The sequence below is a fragment of the Chrysochloris asiatica genome, unplaced genomic scaffold (assembly GCF_000296735.1).
Source record: "Chrysochloris asiatica unplaced genomic scaffold, ChrAsi1.0 scaffold00125, whole genome shotgun sequence".
NCBI lineage: Eukaryota > Metazoa > Chordata > Mammalia > Afrosoricida > Chrysochloridae > Chrysochloris > Chrysochloris asiatica.
Window position 1 is genome coordinate 5,145,062 of NW_006408643.1, and position 23,375 is coordinate 5,168,436.

At 50.1% G+C, this 23,375-nt stretch overlaps 3 protein-coding genes across 3 annotated transcripts in view; all 3 read right to left on the bottom strand.

Annotated features, from left to right (window-relative positions):
* CCDC94 (coiled-coil domain containing 94) overlaps positions 1 to 8,747 on the bottom strand; it is an 11,492-nt gene extending 2,745 nt beyond the window's left edge. Inside the window, exons 1-5 of the mRNA XM_006868932.1 lie at positions 8,722 to 8,747; positions 5,833 to 5,933; positions 2,746 to 2,890; positions 1,121 to 1,255; positions 826 to 1,007 (exon numbers count right to left, since the gene is read on the bottom strand). Coding sequence (XP_006868994.1) covers positions 826 to 1,007; positions 1,121 to 1,255; positions 2,746 to 2,890; positions 5,833 to 5,933; positions 8,722 to 8,745 — 587 coding nt within the window. The 5' untranslated portion in view covers positions 8,746 to 8,747. The remainder of the gene's footprint in view (positions 1 to 825; positions 1,008 to 1,120; positions 1,256 to 2,745; positions 2,891 to 5,832; positions 5,934 to 8,721) is intronic.
* Positions 8,748 to 11,024: 2,277 nt separating this feature from the next.
* On the bottom strand, positions 11,025 to 17,963 carry EBI3 (Epstein-Barr virus induced 3). Its single transcript, XM_006869036.1, has 5 exons — positions 17,897 to 17,963; positions 15,882 to 16,002; positions 14,927 to 15,105; positions 13,041 to 13,198; positions 11,025 to 11,177 (listed from the first exon to the last, which is right to left on the bottom strand). Exons 1-5 carry the CDS (start codon positions 17,961 to 17,963, stop codon positions 11,025 to 11,027), a joined length of 678 nt encoding a protein of 225 aa, XP_006869098.1.
* A 1,833-nt stretch (positions 17,964 to 19,796) lies between these two features.
* The window catches only part of ANKRD24 (ankyrin repeat domain 24), a 35,589-nt gene continuing 32,010 nt past the window's right edge, over positions 19,797 to 23,375 (bottom strand). The window contains 4 exon segments of the mRNA XM_006869037.1: positions 19,797 to 19,874; positions 20,498 to 20,563; positions 20,968 to 21,093; positions 22,019 to 22,186. Of these exon segments, the coding sequence (XP_006869099.1) occupies positions 19,797 to 19,874; positions 20,498 to 20,563; positions 20,968 to 21,093; positions 22,019 to 22,186 (438 nt within the window).

Sequence of the window (23,375 nt, forward strand, 5' to 3'; positions counted from 1 at the left end):
GGGCTGGGACATGGCCCTGCAGGGACACACAGGGGCTGGGACATGGCCCTGCAGGGACACATAAGGGCTGGGACACGGTCCTGCAGGGACACACAGGGGCTGGAACATGGTCCTGCAGGGACACACAGGGGCTGGGACACGGTCCTGCAGGGACACACAGGGGCTGGGACACGGTCCACAGGGGGCAGTATTCCCCCTTTTTCATTTTCTAGCTGCTCTTTGCTGAGGACAGCGCCATGCTTAGGCACTTGGGTGGTAGGACCTATCTGTCTGGGTTTCAACCCTGGACCTCCTCACCTGTCATCACGTGCGTGCCAGCCTCCTGGGCTGTGGGGAGGTGTGGAAAAGGCCACTAGTGCCTGGGACCCTGACCAGATGCCACGAGACAAGGGGGCTGGCAGGGGATGGGGGAGCTGCCTATGAGAGAGTGGGGGTGCTGGACTGAATTGTGCTGAAGCCTCACCCTGTCCTGGCAGACAGGGGGCCCTATGGGGCACTGGGGGTTTCTCCTTCTATTCGGGACCTTAGCCAGGAAGTGAGTGGGTCCTAAATCCAATCACTCTTAAATTATAAAAAGAGAAGAGACAGCTCAGAAGCAGCAGACACTAAGGTGGTCAGCAGACGCTGGAAACGAGGGAAGAGGCTTCCAGAAGGGACTTGTACGGTCGAAACCCGGATTTGGACTCCCAGCGTCCAGGACTGAGGAAATCACTGAATGTCTGTTACTGCAGCGCTAGGAGACTAAGACCCCAAGAGAGCCGGCGGAGATCGGGGGCGGGGATTGGGGGGTGGAGATTGGGGGGCAGGGGAGTAGGACAGACTTACGCCGCCTCCCTCTGGTCCTCATCCTGCTCTTGCTGCTGCCTCTCCTCCTCAGAAAGACGGTGCTGCCGGAGCATGGCCTCGAAGTCCACATGGGCCTGCCGCTGGTTCAGCTCCTTGAGCTCCTGCAGGTTCTCCAGGACCTCCATCTCCAGCTTGGAGTCCTTGGTACGGTTCTCCAGCACCTGTGGGCGCAGGGGCGGGGCTCAGTGCGCAGGGGCAGGGCAGGCACACGTGCCCATGCCCACACACACGCCCATGCCCACACACACGCCCACGCCTGCCAGCTCATGCTCACCTTCATGGGGTTGTTCAGCTCTTCGTCCTCCCGCTCCTTCTGCACCCGTTTCTCCTCCTCCTCCAGCAGCTTCTCGGCCTGGAAGTTCCGAGTGGCCCCGTGCTCCATCGTGTAGTCTGTGTTTTCGGGGTCTGTCTGGCAGGGAGAAGGGGGCAATCAATCTTCGTTCCTAAGTCCCTGGGTACCGGCACCGGAAGCTTCCACCCAACAGCTTCCGGGGGTCCGGGACATCTGTTCTTCCTTTTAAAGTCCTTCCATCTTGTTTTCTTTTCTCCTTTGACTGCTTTGGCTAAGGAATCCAAGTAGTGTAGTTGTGCTGTTAATCATATGGTCAGCAGTTCGAGTCCACCAGGTGCTCCATGTGAGAAAGATGAGGTTTTCTGCTCATGGGAAACCCTGTACAGCAGGGGTGGGGAACATGCAGCCCATGGCCTAAGGCCCACAGTTCTAGCCATCATATTGTTGTTGGTAAGAGCCTTCAGGTCCGTTCCAACTCCTAGCGACCCTGTACAGGGTTTCCAAAGAGCAGTTGGTAAGCTGGATTTGAACTGCCAACCTTGCAGTTCAAACTGACCTTGCAGTCCAGCGCATGAACCCACAGCACCACACCAGGACTCCAGTCATCACATTAGGGGTAAGTTTGGGTCTCTCCATCCCTTCTACAGGAACGCCCACTTCCTTAGAGGAGGACTTGAAGATCCTCGGCCACCGGCTTTCCACCACCCATCTCCCTCCACTCCCCACCCTCACCATCAGGCCTCTGACTATGTTGTGTCTTCTGTCTCCCCTCTTCCTTTTAGCTTTAAGAAGTAACAGTTCTCCTTGACTACGAATTACACATTCAAGAGCATCTACAGAAGGCTTCTACTGTGCTTAGAAAACCGAGGCTAAATCCAGGGAGACAGACAGCAGCTTCGTGGTTGCCAGGGACTGGGAGGGGAGAGGGACGGTGACTGCTAATGGATCTAAGGACCCTGGTGGTACAGTGGGGTCAGTGTCGGGCCAAAAGGTCAGCAGTTTGAAACCACCAGACACTCTCTGGGAGAATCGATGGCAGTGACTTTAGGGTCTATCTAATGGGTAAGGGGCTTCTTTCTTTTGGAGGTTCTGGATTAGGCAATGGTGATGCTTGTACAACTTGCAGACATACTAAAAATTTGAGTTCTGGAACAATACCAAACAGACCCAGTGTGCTGCACTGATTCCGACCCACGTGTTACAGAGCAGAACTGCTCCACAGGGTTCTCCTGGGGGTAATCTTTATGGAAGCCGATTGTCAGGCGTTTCTTCCACGGCACCACTGGGTGGGCTCAAGCTGCCAGGTTAGCAGTTGAACGCAACCTTGTGCGCTGCCCAGGGGACCTCCTGAGTTGTAGTTCATGGCTGGCTGCATTTTAAGTGAATTTCATCTCAGTAAATAAGGAGGCTGGGGACGTTTCTTGACTGTGCAATCATCAGCATCATCAGCTCAGCTAGCCTCTTCTTACCAAGCAGCTGGCTTTCTGCCTTTATGACCAGCAGCGCAGTGAGCATGCTCCCTCAGTCTTGGTCTCCCTGGGCAGGTGAGGAGGGTATGAGTGGGCAGCTCCCTGGGGCCTCCTGTGTTGCAGGGTCGGCATCCCTACCTTGAAGGTGATCTCGGCTAGGCAGCGCGTGCACTTGATGTAGAAGCGGAAAATGGGCAGGCCCAGGTAGAGCTCATTCTGCACTGTCTCTTTGCGCGCGTTGAACTTTTTCCCCTTGTAGATGTACTCTCCGCAGGTCTTACACCTGCAGGGTGGGAGGGAGGGAGGGCATCCTGATTGGTGCTTGCATGCCTCTGGTGATGGGGGGCTCACTCCCTCCTGAGGCAGATGTCGGTGTGCATTCTCTCAGCCTGGGTCTGAGTGCAGGTCATCTCCTCCGGGAAGGACAAGGTGAGTTATGCTTGTCACACATGCTCAGAAGCCAGCCTGCGCTAATGGATGCCCCTGTTCCCGGCCTCCCCGCTGGCCACCCAGTCCCTCCCTCTCCTGCCTGCTTCACGCCTGGTTGCAGTCCACCTGAGAACTTGTTCTTTCCACTGCCACCAAGCGTGGGTCCCAGGAGGACAGGGGCCCTGTCTCATCCTGAGTGTCCCACACACCCAACACAGACCCTGTCACACAGGGGGAGTCCAGCAGTCTCTTCTGGATAAATAAAAGGAAGAATGAAGATGAGAGAAAATTAGCTCATGAACACGTACTAAGTAAATTTCAATCAAACCAGAAGTGTCTTTGATTGTTGATGTCGCTGTTGTGGGCTGTTGTCGAGCTGATGCTGGCTCCTGGTGTGTGCAGAGGAGAAATGCTCCACAGGGTTTTCAAGGCGGTGGCCTTTGGGAAGCAGACCACTACGCCTTTCTTCTGAGGTGGTGTGAGTCATCACCAAACCGTTTAGCAAATGGTTAAGTGCTTAACTGTCTGCACTGCCTGGGGACTCCCTGGGATTATTTACAGTGTCACTAGGTTCTGTCTAGCCAGCTCCGACTCATAACGACCCTGTAAGAGGGTTCCCAAGGAGCGAGGAGTGGGTTTGAACAATCGTGGGGTTTAGAATTGGTAAAATATGGTATTCCCAAAGTACTAGTGTTGTTGTTGTTAATTGCCATTGTGTTTGTTCCAACTCAGAGTGACTTTGTATAGGCTTACTGAAGAGCAGTTGGTGGATTTGAACTAACGACCTTGTGGTTCAGACCAACCTTATGTTCAAGTGCTTATCCTACAGCACCACACCAGGACTCCAAAGTGCTAGTAGGAGGGAGGAATAGAGGAGGAGTTCGATACTGGGACTGTGCAGTGACAAGCTTGTTGGGTTTGCTAAAGGAGAGGAGTAGGAACAAGGGTCCCGGCTCCCCCTCTGCACTCCCCTAGTAACTAATGATTAATGATCAAAACCTCAGGGCAAAACCCAGAGCTCAAGTGACTAGAGAGAAATCCTAGGAACAGACGGTACATGGAGGGGATTAAATTCATTGTAATGAAACAAAGTACATGATTTGTTGAATGTGAAACTGATGATCTGCCCTGTAAACTCACTCAATTCATAATAAAAACTTTAAAAAACCCCCAGGGCAGGCAGTCCACAAACTACTCTGTTATCATGACACCCAGGCTACCATGTCTGAATGTCTGGATCAAGGACCCACTGGATCCTGATCAAAAGGAGATGTGTGGGACAGAACCGCCAACTCACACGGAAACCTGACTTACTGGATCCAAGGAGACTGGGGGGAGGAGGAGCTGTGAATCTAATGTCCGTAAACGATCTTTAAACTCTGAAGCAAAACTATTCCCTGAAGTCAGGTTTGTTCTGCCAACATTTATAACAACATTCATGGGCCATAAAAAATTATCAGCTTAAAAACTAGCCTGCTATATTTGGTCAGGAGTCCTGGTGTGGCGCTGTGGGTTAATGTGCCAGACTGCAAAGCCGTTTGAACTGCCAGGTCGGCGGTTCAAGCTCACCAGCCGCTCCTCAGAAACCCTATACAGGGTCGCTATGGGTTGGAACCGACACGACAGCACTTTACAACAACGACAACAAGAAGACATTTGGTCAAACATTTAATGAATTCATCCCTAATGTGATGGCTCCAACTGTAGTTGCCTTGGCAGGCCCAGATCAGATGATTTCTCAGCCTTATATGATCCAGCCCCACCTTGTTGTTGTTAAGTGCTTTTCGAATCACTTTCGACTCAGAGCGACCCTGTATAAGGTTTCTGAGAATTTCCGAGGAGCGGCTGGTGAGTTTGAACAGCCAGTCTTGCCACTGAAAGCTGACCTTGTGGCTCAGGGCTTTCTCCTACAGCTCCACACTGGGACTCCACCCATGGCTTGTTGCTGTTGTTAACTACCAACAAGTCGGTTCCGATTCATAGCGACCCTGTATGGGGTTTCTGAGGAGTGACTGACTGAGCTTGAACCACCAACCTTGTGGCTCAAAGCGACCTTGCAGCCTCACAGCAGGACTCCACGCCACCTTAGGTCATTGTTAGAAGACAGTCTAACCCAAGTAACCAACAAGGCTGCCCTTGAGCACAGCACACCTGTAGGGAATCATGTAGAGCGTCATTGGACACCGGGTAACCTAGGGAATGCAGGAGAGAACTTTGAGAGGCGGAGACCCTCACTAATGGTGATGAAGTCACATGGGTGAGAGAATGGTGACACAGTGTGCCGTGTGGGACCAGCATTCTTCACCTGTCCACAGGGGAGCTGTGAGTGAGCGTTCAGCTGTCTATATGACCACTAAACATGAGTAAAACAGAGACCCCAAACCTCAGGGCAGACACCGACTGGAGCTTCGACAGAGGACACAAACCCAAGCCTACGGCTGGCTGTCAAGCTGACTGGGCTTCATAGTGACTCTGCAGGACTGTGCAGAGCCAGCCCACAGGGTTTCCCAGGCAGTCACCTTCACCAGAGCGGACTGCCATGCCTTTCTCCCGAGGGGCAGCTAGTGGGTTCAAACCTCTAGAGTTAGAGTTAGCAGTGGCGCACTTAACCCTGAGCCACCAGGTCTCCTTCCATTGAGGGCAGGGGGTTCATCTGAAGGGCGAGGAAAGAGAGGCATGGCACAGTCCCTTGCTCAGACCTCTCGTCAGTCCTGGCCAGCTCTCTGTGGATGCTAGGAAGTGGGTCTGTCTGCCACAGTTGGTGGGAGGAGGTGGGGGCCACCAAGGGGCACTCACCTCATGTTGAAAGGGGCCATCAGTCGTACAACATACTGCCGGTCTTTGGGGAGCTTGAGTTTGGGGATCTTTGAGGGGTCAAAGTCTGGCGGGTAGTATTTCTGCAGGGAGGAAGGAAATGATGGAGTGAGCTATCTTCACACTTGGGGGCAGGACATGGGCAGAGAGAAGGGACTATGGAGAGCTGTGATGAGGGTCCCAAGACCACCCCCTGGAAAAACACGTTACTCTTGAGTCAATTCCTACTCATGGAGATCCCATGGGTTACAGAGGAGAAGTGGGCATTTCAGGATTGTGTTCTTCGTGGAAGCAGAGCCTCCAGCCTTTCTTCCGTGGAACTGTTAGGGGGGTTAGTTAGTATGCACCACCCTGGGCCCTCAGACCACCCGCAGCTTTGACTATTTGCTAGAAGGTCACCCAAGAATCTGTATATGAAAGGGATTCCAAAAGTTTGTGGAAACAGTCCATTTTTTCCACACGCCCTTTGAAGATTCCAATTGTGTGAGTCATTACAACACAAAGACGGAGCACACTCAGCAAGGGAGAGGGCCCTGCATGGGCGGAATCCAGAGGGCACTGGAGACAGGCTTCTAGAGCCTCTCCCCACGGGGAACATTTTGTTGTTGTTAGGTGCAGTTGAATCGGTTCTGACTCATAGTGACGCTATACACAACAGAAGGAAACCCTGCCTGGTCCTGCGCCAGCCTCACGATTGTGATGTTTGTCCATCTCACTGGGGGTCTCCCTCCTTATTACTGACCCTCCACTTTACAAGCATGATAGAGGACATGGGATGCACTTAATTCCCCCAGCGACAAGTTGTGACAACTATGTGAAGTGTTGTCCCCACAGAAGCTTGTTAGAGACCCAGCATTGAGGGTTGTTACTAGGGGCAGGGAGGGGCTGCATGGCTCGGGCCATGCAAAAACCATACTGTTTGCAGTTAGGGCACAGAAAACAAGTTTACCAATTAGGAAATGGCGGGAGGTGGGCTATTGTTGCTGTTAAGTGCCTTCTAGTTGGTTCCAACTCATAGTGACCCTGTATAGGTTTTCCGAGGTGTGGCTGGTGGGTCTGAACCTCCAACTTCGCAGTCAGCAGTCTAGTGCTTATCCAACTCCTACAGAGCCATACTAGGACTTGGGTGGGACATGGGAATCCACCGAGAACTCCTGTTCCCAGATACCAGCAGGCCTTTCTAAAGAGGCCACGGTCAGTCCCTCTGCGCTAGCTCTTTTCGGTACAGGAGCCCACAGTGACAGATGTGGGGAGGCTGAGTTTGGGTTAGGAGAGAACTCTATTGAGTCATCAAAGAAAGCGCTCTGGGCTTTGGGCACTTGGCATGTTTCAGACCCTGCACGGAGTGCTTCATGCTGCCCACAGAATCCTTGAAGAGAATCGATGAGACAGTGAACAATATGCCCATTTTGCAGAGGAGGAGACTGAGTCCAAGGTTTCAGCTACTCAAAGTCGCTGAGCCAGGACCAAAACCCAGGGTCTCGACTCTGGGGGACAGAGGGTGGTTTAGTGACATAGGGGTGTGGACTACGGAGCTAAAGGGTTTGGGTTCACGGTCTCCATTCCCTGGCAATTACTTATCATATCCTATGTACCCAAGAGTATTACTGTAAGGACTTGATGAGCAGAGCACATTGCCCAGCACACAGAAAAATCTACCAATAAGCTATAGAGCCCCTACTCGTCTGTCAATTTGTCTCCTGTGGTGACCTGCATGCTGCTGTGATGTGGAAAGCTGTACCACCAGCATTTTAGATACCAGCAGTCACCCATGGTGACTAAGACAAGACGAGGAAGAAAGAGAGAGAGAGGCAGACCACTTCTGAATGTTTGTTGTTGTTGTTAAGTGCCATCGAGTCGGTTCCGATCCATAGCGACCCTGTATAGGGTTTCCGAGGAGCAGCTGGTGAGCTGGAACCACTAGCCATGGAAAAATCTTATGAATAACACTGGAACAGTACACTGGTAGATATAATGCCAGATCTGATTGGAAGGTGCTCAAAATAAAACTGTGGCAACGAACGATTGTGAGGCTGGCACAGGGCAGGGCAGTGTTTTGTTCTGTTGTGTATAGAGTCGCTATGAAGTGGAACCGACTCGAAAGCGCCTAACAACTAGCAAAGTTATGGAAGGTCAGGGGAAAAGAGGCAGCCCTTCATCGGGGCGGGTGCACACAAATGTAATGGCGCAAGCCCGGGCACTGCTGATGTACATCACTATGAATCAGAGCCCACTCCACTGCACCTAACAGTAAGGAGCCTTATTTGTGCAACAATTCAGCGCTCAGCTGCTACTGTAACGTCAGCAGTTGAAACCCAGCCAGCAGCTTCGTGGGAGAAAGGCCTGGATCTGAAGACGACAGCCTAGAAACCTTATGGACCAGTTCTACTCCGTACACGGGGTCATGTATACGTCAGAATGAACTCAATGACTAAAAGACATTGAAATAAATGGCAGTTTGCCTGCCTGGGAAAGAATGGGAGGGTTTGACAAAGCCTGACAATTCCAAGGTACACGATTGGTTGGAATCGCAGGCAGGGCAGGGCCTACGAGAGTCCGTCCCAGAAAGTGACGTGAGGATGGAGCAATAGTTAAGTCATTTTACAGGAAACCCCGCCTCCATGAGAAGAGACTGGCTAATGCCCTTCAGGCAATCCAATCAGGGGAGAGAAGGGGCGAGGCTTAGCCAAAGTTCCCCATCTCCCGGAAGGTGATTGGGAGGGTTTATAAAGCCCCGTCTTCACAGAAGGTCGTTGGGGAAGCCCCGCCCTCGGAAAGGAAAAGGACTGTAATAGATTATAGAAAGCCAACTTTATTGGAGTACTTGAAATATCGCATCCCGATGGAAAGCCCCAGACACCCAATACTTACGTTTAAAACTTTTCGCTCCGACATCCTGGCTTCCTACTCTTGACAAATACCGGAGAACTCGTTAGGCTCGGTTTTTAATCGAACATCCACATTCAGCGGGTCGCTTCCGCTGACATCACTTCCTTCAATAACTATCATTGGCTGCAAGATGCACGGCGTGGCTTTTTCATTGGCTCGAATTCCCGCTTCTCAGCAAGGGCTGAGTCTTGCTGTTTTTCCTTCCGGCTTTGACACCTCTATAGTGCGGCACTATGGTTCCGGAAGAGCAATCTCCATTTGGAGAGGTACCGAGGGTTATGTAGTCTCTCGTTAAAATGTTTTGACGTGGCTGCTCGCCGCGCCACTGCCTGCTGTTCATTCTTTTATTCAATGAACAGGGACGGAAATAGTTTGTTTCCACGGGCTGCCCAGGCGGCGACAAAGGAGCGCTCTGGACGTATTGACTCCAAACGCACCTCCCCAGTACACATTGTTGCTGTTGTTAAGTACCATGGAGTCGGTTCCGACTCAGAGTGACCCTGCACAGGGTTTCCGAGGCTGTAAATGTTTACGAGAACAGAACGCCTCATCTTTCTCCCGCGGGGCCTCTGGTAGTTTTGAACTGCTGACTTTGAGGTTGGCAACCCAACTCGTAACCACTACCAAAGCTCCTTTCCCAGTATACATACCACACATCGTTTCCCAAAACCCCTCTAACACCTGCCCCATACACCCTGTTCCTTCCCTACTGCCCTCTCTCCCTTCATTAAAGGTTCTATCAAATGTATTACTCAGTAACGGACAAATCAGAGAATAAGACATAAGATTCTTACTCTCGCTAGAGACATTGGTGGGACAGGTGAACAATGAGCAAATAAATAAGACCATTTCAGAGGGTAGTAACCATACTAGTGGTGCAACAGTTAAGCGTTCAGATGCTAACCAAAAGGTTGGTGGTTCGATGCCACCCATCAGATCTGCAGGAGAAAAAAAATCTGAGAGGATCTGCTTCCAAAAAGACTATAGTTGCCTAGAGAGTCCGTTCCAACTCATAGGGACCTTATATACAACAGAACAAAACGCTGTCCAGTCCTGCACCATTAGAGAGCTGAGTGGCTTCAGGCGGGAGGCTTCCTGGTGGTGTGGGGTACCACTGATTCATGGAGTAAGATGGTACCTAACAGCAGTAAAACCAACAAGCCTCCTACATTATGAGAGAACACATTTCTGTTTGTTAAAAACATCTACCTGTGGCATTTCTGTTACACGTTACAGCAGCAGGAGACAACAAAGACAAGGGGAGAATTCATTTCCTTGCCTCTTCTAATTTCTAGAAGCCACGTGTATTCCTTGGCTTATAGCCCCACATAATTCAAACCTCTGCTTCAGTCCTTGTATTTCCTTCTCTAACCCTGACCCCCTCGTCTCCTCTTATAAGAGCCCATGTCTCCCCTTATAAGCCCCAATAGCATTGGACCCACCCCCCACATAATCCAGAATAATCCCCTACCTCAAGAATCTTACTTTAATTACACCTGCAAAGTCCCCTTTTCCTTGTAAACAGGTTCTGGGGACTACATACATCTTTGGGAGCCATTATTTTGCCAGCCACCTACGGGCTGGTCAAAGCAGGCCTCTCCAAGTAAAATCCGAAGACACGCCCTTGGATACCCACTGACTTTCAAAGCCTGGCTGTCTTGTCATTTCCTGGAAGAAACTTTCCCAGACTCCCTCCTGTCCCATTTGCATCTACCCACAGTGTGGCGTGGACTCCTGGTGTGGTGCTGTAGGGTCAGCCCTGGACTGTGAACCACACAGGTCAGCAGTTCAAACCCACCAGCTGCTCTTTGGAAACCCTATACAGGGTTGCTATGTGTCAGTACTGGTTTGACAGCATTTCACAACAACAACAATGTGGCTTGCTTCTGGGCAGCTTTTGAGGGGCTGCGTAAACCAAAAGATAGAACTGAATACTTTGAACTGCTAGTTCCTAGCAGAACCTTCTCCACCTCTGCCCAACTCCCCCAGGTCCTCCTCCCTACCCCCTCTGAATGACAGGGTGAAGAGACCCAATTCCAGTAACAGTGGCTCTATTTTATTGAAAGCTTGGAGACTGTCTCACATTCACAGTGCCCTGCACTGTGGGCAAAGGAGGGAGACTAACCCCATTTCACAGACAAGGAAACTGAGGCCCAAAGAAGTTAAAGTCTTCGGTCCATGGTGGCCCAGCAACTGCAGCGGCAAAGCCAGGACTCCAGGCCAGGCCAGTCGGGCCCCATTCACATCTGAAGCGGGTGTCAGGGGCCCAGCTGGGAAGATCCCTGCTACCTTGCCTGAGGGATGGGGAGCATGGCAGGTGAGCTCCAGTCACTTAGTTCTCCGTAGCCCAGAAGGTCCTTAGCAGCCACCTGGACACAATACCTGGCTTCTGGTCGCACAGGCCTGAGGGTGAAGGATGTGTCCTCCATGGGCCCCACCTGAGAGCAGAGAGGGGTTCAGGTCACTTGGAAGAAGGAGGTTAGGAGGTGCTCTTATGCCCAGCACACATGACATGCTGCCCTATTGATCTCCAATGGTTGTTTTAATAAATGAGTACCTCGCAGCACATGATTCCTTCTTATGGCTGAATAACAGTCCGTGGAAGAATTGGACTTGTTTTTGTTGTTGTTAGGTGCCATCGAGTCAGTACCGACTCATAGCGACCCTATTGCACAACAGAACGAAACACTGTCCGATCCTGGGCCAACCTCACAATTGTTGCCACGAATTGAGTCCACTGATGCTGCCACTTTGCTGGTTCGTTGCTTTTGTACCATAGAGTCGGTGCCGACTCACAGGGACCCTGTACAGGGTTTCCGAGGCTGTAAATCTTTACGGGAGCAGAAAGCCTCATCTTTCTCCCGTGGAACAGCTGGTAGTCTCGAACTGCTGACCTTGCGGTTTGCAGCCCGATTTGTAACCACTACGCTACCAGAGCTCCTTGCCAATCGGACTACAGGCTGTTAATTCATTCAACTGTGGATGAACACCTGGGTTGTTTCCACTCTTTGGCCATTGTGAATAGTGCTATTATGAACACACACGGGCATGCATGTGTTTGCGTTCTTGTTTTCAACTCTTTTAGATGTAGACCTAGTAACGGAATTAGGATTATGAGGAAGACACTGGACTGGGTAGTGATATGGTCTGTTACCCACAGCGTCATTATGAGTCAGAACCAACTCAATGGCACCTAACAACAGCCACTGTATGGACTTCATTCCTTTATGGTTGAAAAATATTCCACTGGATGTCTAAACCACATTTTGCTTATCCATTCATTTGTTGGTAGACGTTTGGATTGTTTCCACCTTTTGTTGTTGTTGTTGTTAGGTGCCATTGTGTCGGTACTGACCCATAGCGACGTTATGCACAACAGAACAAAACACTCCCTGATCCTGGGCCAACCTCACTACTGTTGCCACGCTTGAGTCCATAGATGCTGCCACTTGGCCAATCCATCTCGTTGAGGGTCTTCCTCTTTTTCTCTGACCCTCCACTTTACCAAACATGATATCCTTCTCCAGCGACTGTTCCCTCCTGACACTATGTCTGAAGTATGAGAGATGAAGTTTGGCCATCTTGGCCTCCAGGGGGCGCTCTGGCTGCATTTCTTCCAAAACGGATCTATTGGTTCTTTTGGCAGCCCATGGCACTTTCAATAGTATCAATCCAACACCATAACTCAAAGGCATCAATTCTTCTACCTTTTGGCTTTTGTGAATTGTTGCTGTTGTTGTTAAGTGACGTTGAGCCAGTTCTGATTCACAGCAAGCTTGTGTAGGGTTTCCAAGGAGCGGCTGGTGGGTTTGAACCACCGACCTTGTGGTCGAGTGTTTATCCTGCAGTACCACACCTGGACTCCCATTGTGAAGAGTGCTGCAGTGAACACAGGTGAACGGAGCCTGCATGGATTGATGTTTTCATTTCTCTTGGGCAGCTACCGAGGAGCGGAATTGCTGGCTTCCTTTATTTTACACACTTCCACTGCCCGCTGCCATCGAGTCAATTCTAAGTCACAGCAACCCCTACGGGACAGGGACGGAGGAGAACGACTCCCTAGGGGCCTAAGGCTGCCAATCTTCATGGAAGCAGACAGCTGCATCTCTCTCCCATGGAGCGAGTGGCTGATGGGTTCACCTTTCGGTTTGCAGCCTAACACTTAACCCACGGTGCCACCAGACTCCAGTGTACCACCCCACCAAGTGTATGCAATCCCCAACACACCTCCAAACCTCCAAACCTTTATCCTCTACCTGTCACGCCTGGTACCCTCTGCTCCTCGCCTTCATCCTCCTCACCTTCTGGAAACGAGAAGCCCCATGACGCTTGTACCGGATCCAGTACTGGAGTCTGAAGATCTCTGGGAAGGGCCAGGACCTTGGGGGATCCCATTGTATCCGCAGTTGCTTCCCAGGGATGGGGCTCAGGTGGACACTCTCTGGAGGGTCTGATTTGACTGGTGGACAAACAAACAGGAGGTAGGGTCAGGGGAGGGAAGGCAGATTCATTAATTTCACCAACAGATATTTTATTGAGTGTCCATTGAATGCTGGCCGCTCTACCAATGCTGGGCACAGTAGTAACCAGGACAGACCCAACCCCTGTCCTTGGGGAGTTTATAACCCATCAGGAGAGAAGATAAGAAACAGAATGCCCATCAGTAGCTCATATACAGTAGGCAAGAAGGTTTGGGAGTTAAGGAAGAAAGTTTGAGAAGTAGGGCATGAAAGGTGAGTTGCAATGATTTTTTAAAATTTTTTATTGTGAATTGAGTAATAGTTTACGTAGAAGAACATTGGTTTTACACTCATTGTTTCATGGTAATGATTATAATCTCCTCTGTGCATCATCATTCAACAGTATTTCCTTCTATTCCCTGTTGTTGTGTTGTTGTGTTTTTTTTGGGGGATGTACACAAAACCACTCACGGATATATAATCATTTAAACGACCAAAGGGCACATGCTGCAAGCCACAATGAGTTTTTAAGATAATTAACACACCATAAATGTTACCTGTATAGTGTAAAATTCTATGGTTTTTCACCAGTTTAGCCTTTTATAGTGTACAACTCAGGATAACCACAAGGTTGTGTAGTTATCACCACAGGCTAATTCTAGAACATTCCGTTCACTTCCAAAAGAACACACAGACCCACTAGCAATGACTCCCCATAGTCCCACTCTCTGTCCGGCTATAGATTTGCCTGTTCTGGGCTTTTCTTACTGGCATCAGATAACATATGCCTGATTCTTTGACTAAGCATCGTATTTTCAAGGTCCATTCATGATGTGGCGTGTCTCAGAACATCGTTCCTCTACGTGGCTGAATAAGTAGTCTTTGTGTAGATGGACCACATTGAGTTTACCCATTTATCTGTTGATAAAGACACTTGGGTTGTTTCTACTTTTTGTCATTATTATTAACGCTGCCATGAACATTACGGTACACAATTTTTTGTATGATTCTGCTTCCACGTTTATATAGTAACTGGTTTATAGGATAACTCTTAGGTTCAACTTTCTGAAGAACTACCAAACAGTTTTCTAAAGCGGCTGCACCATTTTATATTCCCACCAGCAATGGATGAGGGTTTGCATTTTTTAAGCATGCTCAAAGAAGGCTTCCTGAGGTGACATTTGAGAAGAGACCTTAAGGCAGGGAGGGAGGAAGCCATGCGGGTGTCTGTGGGAACAGCTTGTGCAAAGGCCCTAAAGCAGGATCAGGCCTGGTGAGATAGAGAAAATAGCATGAAGGCTCCGTGTGACTGGAGCAAGCAAGCTAAGGGGAAAGAGGAGGAGGGGAGGGCAGGGAGGGAACTAGGCAGGTTGGGCGCGGGAGGGCTTGGGCTTTGCAGCGACGGAGGTCGGCGCCTAGGAGGGCTGTGGACAGAGGGATGGGCCTGACTCCGGTGCTCACGGGCGCCCTCTGGCGGCAGTAGGGAGAACAGATCCCGGGGAGGGAGGGAGTCAGGGACCAGGGCGGAGGGGACTGCACGGGTTCAGGAGGGTGATCAGAAGGCTGGACCGGGTGGAGGCAGAGGAAGGGAGAAGTGAGCGGAGTCTGGGTGGATTGTAGAGGAGGAGTCGATGGGACTAAATGACAGGTAGAAGGTGGAAGTGAAAGAGAGGGGAAGGTGCAGGAACGGCATGGTGCCCCTCTCATCCCCCCATCCTTACACTCACTGATATGTTCTGGAATGAAGGCCAGGAGGGTGCTGCTGACGCCGCTGGGGTGGACAGCTGTGACGTTGAGCACGTAGGGTACCAAGGAGAACATCTGTACTTCCGGGATGGCACAGCGGGGGGTTTCTGGTGTTGGCTGGAGGCATGGTCGACTCTCCCCCTCAGGGGCCACTCCAAGCCTAGTACGAGGTGGGCTCTGTGAAGGCCTTGGGGCCAGGCTATACCTTTGACTCCAAATAAAAGCCAGCAGGAAGTGGGGAGCAGGCCAGAGGGGGGGTTCCAAGGGGCTGGACCTGCTCTGGGCTCTGCCCCCTGTAGTTGTGTGATCCTGGGGAGTTGTTCACCCCCACATTAAAAGGGGAGGGATCACAGAGGGGAGGATTTTAAGATTCTAAAGTTTTCTGGAATGTCAACCTACTAGAGTTGACATTCTGGAGTCTGGAATCTAAAATAAGAGGATTCAGTTTCTCTAGGTTTCTATGTCACCCCTAGCCTCCAACACTTCAGAGCTTAGAAGACTGGAGCTCACTGACATCATAGAATTTCTCAGAACATTTAAAATGCTCTATTTGTCTGTTGTCCAATGTAGCAAGCACCAAGCAGGTGTGGCTGTTGAAGACTCACCATGTGACTGAGTGTGACTTTTAAATTTAAGCTAATTTGTCCTAATTTATATTTTTTAATGGGTACCTGATTCAGATACAGGAAAACTCAAAAGGTCATCAGGAACAAAACAGATGTGTGCAGCTGTTTCTTCAACTGCAGATTTTACAAAATCTAAACAAAACCAGGAGCCCTCCAGTTGACCACCACGTGTATCAGAGTAAAACAGTGTGTTAGTGGCTGATTTTTCAGAAGTGGATTGCCAGGCTTTTTCTTCCAAGGCACTTCTGAGTGAACTCAAACTATCCCCAGAAAGCCTTGTGTCTCCAAGATCCTTGCCCAATTCTCTGACCTGTATGTGGTGATGAAGGACATGAGTCTGCTGGAGTTTGGAGCTGGAGGCTGAGTCCACGAGCAGTCTATGGCAATTGGGTACCTGAAGGCTCGGCACTGCACCCTGAGGTGGCTGTCACCTGCTGGGAGCCATGGGAGGGAGGCGGAGAAGCGTGAGATCAGATTCCTGGCCAGATTTTCAAAGCCCTACTCTGTGTTCAGCCCTGCACACTGTCAAACAGTAGGTGCCTAATGTGTGTGGAAAGAATGAGTGAATGAATGAGTTCATCTACACTTATCTCTTAACCTCCCTACAACCCACAAGACAGGAGTGATTAACCCATTTTCCAGGTGGGGAAACTGAGGTTCCAGGAGCCACAGAGAGGAAGTGGGTAGCAGGAACTCAGGTGGAAGGGAGATGTTTAGCTGTGTCTCTATTCTGCAGCATCTTTGTGTTAAAACACATAATGACATTTCCTATACCAAAACGAATACCTATAATGAAAATGCTTAGTTAATCTGTGTTTGAGTTGATATTAGCTGACATCAAGTTGGTCCCTGTCTCATGGTGACCTCACCGTGGGACAAAGCACTGCTTCATGCCAGTCCTTCACCGTCCCCATCACTGATGGCAGATCCGACCCTTGTGCTCCATAGAGTTTACTGTTTTTGTGGGCTGATTTTCAGAAGTAGATCACTTTCATCCTAGTCTGTCTTAGTCTGGAAGCTCTGCTGAAATTTGTTCAACATCCTGGTGACATACAAGCCTCCACTGGGGGACGTGTGATGGTTATGCGGTACACTGTCTGAGAGTCCCCCAGGTGGCCCACACAGAAGGCGAGAGAATTCTGTCACTGAACCTGTCATTGCCCGCTGCTGTTAATGTTGTTAGCAGCGGTCGCGTCAGTTTGACTCAGACTCGTAGATTTTCTAAGTTATCATCTTTACAGGAGCAGATGGCCAGCTCCTTCCAAGAGGCCGCTGGGAGGCTTCCAATCTCCAACTTTTCTGTTAGTATCCAAGAACTTAAACATTGCACCACCAGGGGCGCTGTAGGATAAGCACTCGGCTGCTAACTGCAAGGTCGGCAGTTCAACCTACTAGCAGCTTTTGGGGAGAAATGTGTGACCTTCTGCTCCGCTCCAGTAAAAATTTACAGCCTCAGAAGCCCTGTACAGGGTCGGTAGGAGTCAGAATCCACTAGGGGACGGTTGGTTTCCTATATAACGTTGCTGTCCAGCCAGTTCCAACTCATGGTGACCCCGTGTGTTACAAAGCAGAACCATGCTCCCTCCATAGGGGTTTCTTGGCTGTTAGCTGGTGTGGTGTGGCGCAGTAGGATAAGCGCTCTACTTCAAGCGTGATTTGAACCACAAGGTTGGTGGTTCAAACCCACCAGCTGCTCCCTGGAAACCCTATGTTGTTGTTGTTAAGTGCCGTCGAGTTGGTTCCGACCCACACCGACTCTAAATAGGGTTTCCAAGGCTGTAAATCTTTACAGGCGCAGAAAGCCTCATCTTTCTCCTGCAGAGCAGCTGGTAGTTTCGAACTGCTGACCTTGAGGTTTGCAGCCCGATTCGTAACCACTACGCTACCCACAGGGTCACTATGTGTCAGAACCGACTAGACTTAACAACAATCTGGTGTGGTGTTGTAGGATCAGCAAGCTACAAAGTTGGCAGTTCAAGCCTACCAGGTGCTCCTTGGAAACCCTATACAGGGTTGCTATGAGTTGGAACTGACTCGATGGCCCTTAACAACAACAACATCTTTAAGGAAAGGGATCATCAGACTTTTCTTCTGCATTGTCCCTGGGTGGGTTCGAACCATTAACCTTAGTTTCGTGTGGAGTGCAAACTGTTTTCGCAATCTATGTCCATATCATATCTCTGCCTACATATCTCTTCTCCAGTTTCCTCATCTATACAATTGGATGTAACCCCATCCACCAATACATATACGTTAGCGATGTTAGTTCCTGCTCCACCCATCCCGCCAGGATCTACCCCTTCCCCACTACAGGGTCCCGCGCACCTTCACTTCCAGTGCAGGACACACAGACCGCCCAGAGAGCCACGACCAGGAGAAGCCGTGGCGTCATGCCGCCAGCACTGTGTCAGGTCCGGGCCTGGAGCGGAGCAAAGACCGAAGCAAGGACCGATGAACTGGAATGTTGCCAGGCAGGCAGGGGGCTGGGATCCACCCCAGGAAGGCCAGGCCAGGTCACAGCCCCATCGGCTTCCCCGGGGGCCTGACTCACACACACAAACACACATCCCACTCATAGTTGCCCCCGGAATGTCCCAGGGAGGCGGGGCTGAGGCCAGGAAGGGAGAAGTGGGGACCCCATGGCTTTTCCCAGCGAGACTGTTCCTTCCGTCTGGCTTCCGGTTGCAGCTGTGGAGAGGTGAAACCCCAAGAGGGGGAGGGGGCCACGAGACAGAGACAGAGGGGAGGAGAGAGACAGGAATGAAAGTAGAGAGACAGAGAAATAGAAACAGAGACCCACAGAGATGGCGCCACAGTGAGAGATGTTGCTGAGAGGATGGTCCACACTGCCTCAGGGTCACCGTGTTCACTCATGAGTCACTTTGCGGGGGTGGGGGTAGGGGCACCTCTTGCTCCAGCCTGGCTCCAGCTGCAAACCACCAAGGGAGAGCCTGAAACCTACAGATGTGGAGGTCCTGGGGAGCTGGGGAGCTGGAGGATTACCTTCCGGGATCCGCCCAGCGATGGGGAACCCTGACCACCAGAGGAAACTCCCAAGGACAGGCTGGGCATGCTTGAGATTCAATCACTCTCCTGCCTCCTCCCGCCTCAGCTGGGAGCCAGGAAACCCCAAGGGCTTTTCCAGGATTTGCCAAGGGTCCAGGAAGCAGAGCAGAGGCCAGGATTAGGGTGAGGAGAATGAGTGCATGGTGGGATCCATCTTTATGTAAAGCACTGATTTTTATGTAAAACATCATGGACTTTGTGACATTCATTTTGATTTTGTTGCATCTATTACCTGGCAACCTGATTCATCATGGTGACTGATTTGGGTACCCCCTGAAATTCTGTGTAGAGTTCTTCGATGGTGTAAAAAGTTGAGTACCTCTTTTACTAACCAAGAAGTTGGTGGTTCAAACCCACCCAGCGGTATCTTGGATGAAAGGCCTAGAGACTGATTTCCTAAAGCTGACTGCCACTGGAAACACTATGGAGTGCCGTTCGGCTCTGACATACAGGGGTCGCCATGAGTTGAATCGACGCAATGGCAATGGGGTAGATGGCACAGACACTTTTGACTGATCCATCCCTACCTGCACAGTGCCTACAGAAGCACAGCTTTAAATGGACCCTGCTCAGCTGTCCACCTAATGAGGTACCTTGGAAGAAAGGCCTGGCAACCTCCCCTACCCCCCCAAAAAAAAAAGATCCACTGAAGATCTGCCGGAATCCAGTTCTACTTGGACACACGTAGGGTTACCAAGAGTTGGCATGGACTCCACAGCCACTGGGTGGGCCTTGGCTTTATAAACATCTTTTTGTATTCCAGGCAGGTGGTTCCTTTGCCTCATCCTCTTCCCAGCTCTGGGTGCTCCCTCCAGACAACCCCCCCCCCCCACAGCCCAAAGCGGAAGCCCACCAGCCAGACCACACGCTGTCTTTACTCCTGTGCACAGTGATGTTTTATTCCAGGTTTGTCGTCAGGTGACGGGATGTGGGGAGGAGTGGACTCAGAATCTCTGGTCAGGGCAGGGACCAGAGACACGGATGGAGCCGTTAAGGGACAGTTAGGATGGGGCTGGACAGGGCTTTCGCTGATCTCCAAGTGGGAAAGGTCAGTGCAGAGGTCCAGAGAGTCCTAGGGGTCCGAGTGGAGCCAATCTCTGCAGGCTTGGATAGGCAGAGGCACAGGGGACCCCCAAGGAGGCGCTGTCCCCGCCCAGCCTCAGCGGCCCTGAGCTTGGAGCCTTTGCATTTGCAGGATCTGACTGAGAATGTGCTGCACATCTTCATCCATCTGGCCCTGGGGGGTAGAGAGCAGAGAGAGAAAGGCCTGAAGATCTATTTCTGAAAGTAATAGCCAGTTCGACTCCGACACACAGGGGTCTCCGTGAGTCAAAATCAATCAAGGGGGCTTCAGAAAGTTCATGGGAAAATGGAATGAAGAAATAATGAAATTTTCTCTACAATTTTTTTTTTAAAGCCCCCACATACTGGCAGGTGGTCCCTGCCTCCTTGGTGCCCACAGAACAATAGAGTTTTAACTGGGCCCTGCTCAGCTGCTATCTAAAGGGCTGGCAATTCGAATTCACCCAGAGGTGCCTCAGCTGAAATGCCTGGCAACCTCGTTCTGGAAAAAAACATCCACTGAAAATATGATGGAGCCCTGTTTGACAGACATAAGGTGCCCTACCCTGGTCTCTCACTCTTCTCCCTCCCCACCCCTGATCCAGCCAGCCAACCCCAGGAGACAGGGTGGGGATTAACATACACTGGTTTCAACAGACCATGAACCTATCCCCAGGATCAGCTTCCCACTTTACAAATGGAGAAACTGAGGCACAGAGAGAGGAAGTGGTACACCTGAAGCCTGTGGGGTACCATGTCAGGGGCCATGGGTAGCTGACTCACCTCCTTTACACTCACCTGGATAGCATAGAGTAGGTGACTCCGATACAAAGCCACAATGGCACTGTGGTCCCTGATAGACTCCTGTGGACATGGGGGAAAGGGGGTGCTCATAAAAGCTGGAACCACCCCCAAAACACCCTCTTGCACCCAGACCCTGGTGCAAGAATTTATTATGAATTGAGTTACAGTCTCATTCAACAAATTAGACACTTCGTATCATTATGATTGCAGTCAACTCCATGTATTTACCTCTTTATTCACTTTATTTCCCCCCCCAACCCCCACCCACCCTGTAACCATCAGAGAAATGGTTCCTTTAGCAAGAAAAACATTTCTTAACTTTTTACAACAGTCAAACCCTGTATTTGGATGTAGGAATCAGCACAATGATGCCCGTTGCCAAAACATGAACATCTCTTCTGCCCACAAGTGGACAGTGCGCCTCTGCTCCCTGCTGGCGGCTCCTGGGCCCTGGCTGTCCTCACCTCCAGCTGCTGCTGCAGTGCCTTCACCTGGCCTCGAAGCGCCTCCACCTCAGAGGTAGCTTGGGTGGCTGGCTGGTCCTTCAAGGCCTCCTTAAGGCTGAAGACTTCTTTGGAGAGCTCTGTAATCTGGAAGGCAGAGAGCTAGGGACTGGGGATACCTTGAGGCAACAGGAAGAGGATAGGGACGCAGACTTCCATGGGTTAGCAAACTCTGGCCTGAGAGCTGAGTATAGCCTGGAGTTTATTTTTATACGACTCAGAAGCTAAGAATGGTTTTCACCTTTTTAAATGGTTGGGGGGTAAAAAATTAAAGGCCAAAAGAATAATCGTATTTTGTAACGTTGAAAATGATAAGAAATTCAAATTCAGGATCTGAAAAGAGTTTGGAGCCTCTGGGTGGTGCAAATGATGAGCACACACAGCTACTAATGGAAAAGGTGGAGGTTTGAATCCATCTACCCAGAGGTGCTTCGGAAGAAAGGTCTGGCTATCTACTTCTGGAAAATCATCTACTAAAAACCTTTTGGTTCACCTCTGATAATACACAGGGTTACCATGAGTTGGAGCTGACTTGGCAAGAGCAACTGGCTTTATTAAATAAAGTTTTATTGGCACAAGCTAGGACCATTCATTAACATGCTCAAGTGTTAACATGTTGAGGTGGCTTTAAGTGCATGACATACAGTTGTTACAATGGGATTTCCTGATGTAGTGCTATAGGATAAGCCCTGGACTGGTAACTCTAAGGTCTGTAGTTCAAACCCACCAGCCACTCAGAGGGAGAAAGAGGAGGCTTTCTGCTCCTGTAAATATTAACAGCCTCAGAAACCCTACATAGAGATGCTATGAATTCAGTCCACTGAACGGTAATGAGTGAGTAGTTATAATGTTAAGTTGGAACAATGACCTTCATGCCAGACTTGCTTATTGGCTACAACCGGCTCTTTTTCCTTCTCTGTGTCTCAGTCTCCCATCTGTAAAATGGGCTGATTTTCCTTCTTAGGTGGGATATTCTTAGAGACCCCCCTCTCCCCAGCTGAGCAGCACCTACCTTCTTGTCCTTCTCCTTGGCCTTATCCAGGGCCTCCTGGGCGCGGCTCTGAGCCTGGCGTGCCCTCTCGGCCTCGGTACGCAATCCCCGAATCTGTTGTTCTGCTGTGGCCAACTGGGCCTCCGCCGCATGTCGCTCACTCTTCATGAACAGTGCTTCCCGCTGAACCTACAGTCCAAGTCCACGGGTGACTGAGGATGCTTGCACCTTCAGGAGTCTTGGACTCCAAAGATGCTTCAAACCCATGGCCCAAGGACATATAAATAAGTCCCACCAATTAGCCCCCAATACTCAGCACTGACTGGCAGGACCCATGAAAGCGCTGGATTTCTCTTGGTACTGAAAACATTTGACCCTGCCAGGCACCCATTGCCTGCCAGCTGTGTGGACCACGCTGCCTCTATTTCCTCATCTGTAAAATGGGAATACTAGTAGCTCTTCCCACTACTTCTCTGCCTGTTTGTCACTTTGTGGTGACTTGTGTGTTGCTGTGATTCTGGAAGCCATGCTAATGGTATTTTAAATCCCAGCAGGATCACCAATGGTGGACAGGTTTGAGCTGAGTTTCCAGACTAAAGACTAAGACAGACTAGGAAGAAGGAGAGGTGGAGTACTTTAAAATGTTTAGACGCTGAAAACCTTATGAATAGCAGTGGAACACTGTCAGCACCAGAACACTGAAACATTGAAACATGATGAAAAGCACTGAATATTGTCAGAAATAGGGGCGGAATTTGAACCCCTCCGGTTGGAAGTCACTCAAAATATGACAGGGGAAATGTTGCCTCTTTAAAGTAGAATTGACCGAGATGATGAGAATGGAGTAAAACCCATGGGAGAAAAGCCCGTGGGACCTTCATTTGCTGATGGAGCACAACTCAAAATGAAGAGAAACAGCTGTAAACATCCATTAATAACCGGAACATGGAATGTATGAAGTATAAATCTAGAAAAATTGGAAATGTCAAAAATGAAATGGAACACATAAACATCAATATCTTAGGCATTAGTGAGCTGAAATGGACTGGTATTGGCCATTTTGAATCTGACAACAACATGGTTTACTATGCTGGGGATGACAAATTGAAGAGGAAATGGTGTTGCATTCGTTGTCAAAAAGAACATATCCAGATCAGTCATGAGGTACAACGCTATAAGTGATAGGATAATATCCATGCACCTACTGGGAAGCCCAGTTAATACCACTATTATTTAAATTTATGCACCAAACACTAAAGCCAGTGAGGATGAAATAGAAGAATTCTATTAACTTCTTCAATCTGAAATTGATCAAACATGCAATCAAGATGTATTGATCATTACTGGTGATTGGAATGCAAAGATTGGGAGCAAAGAG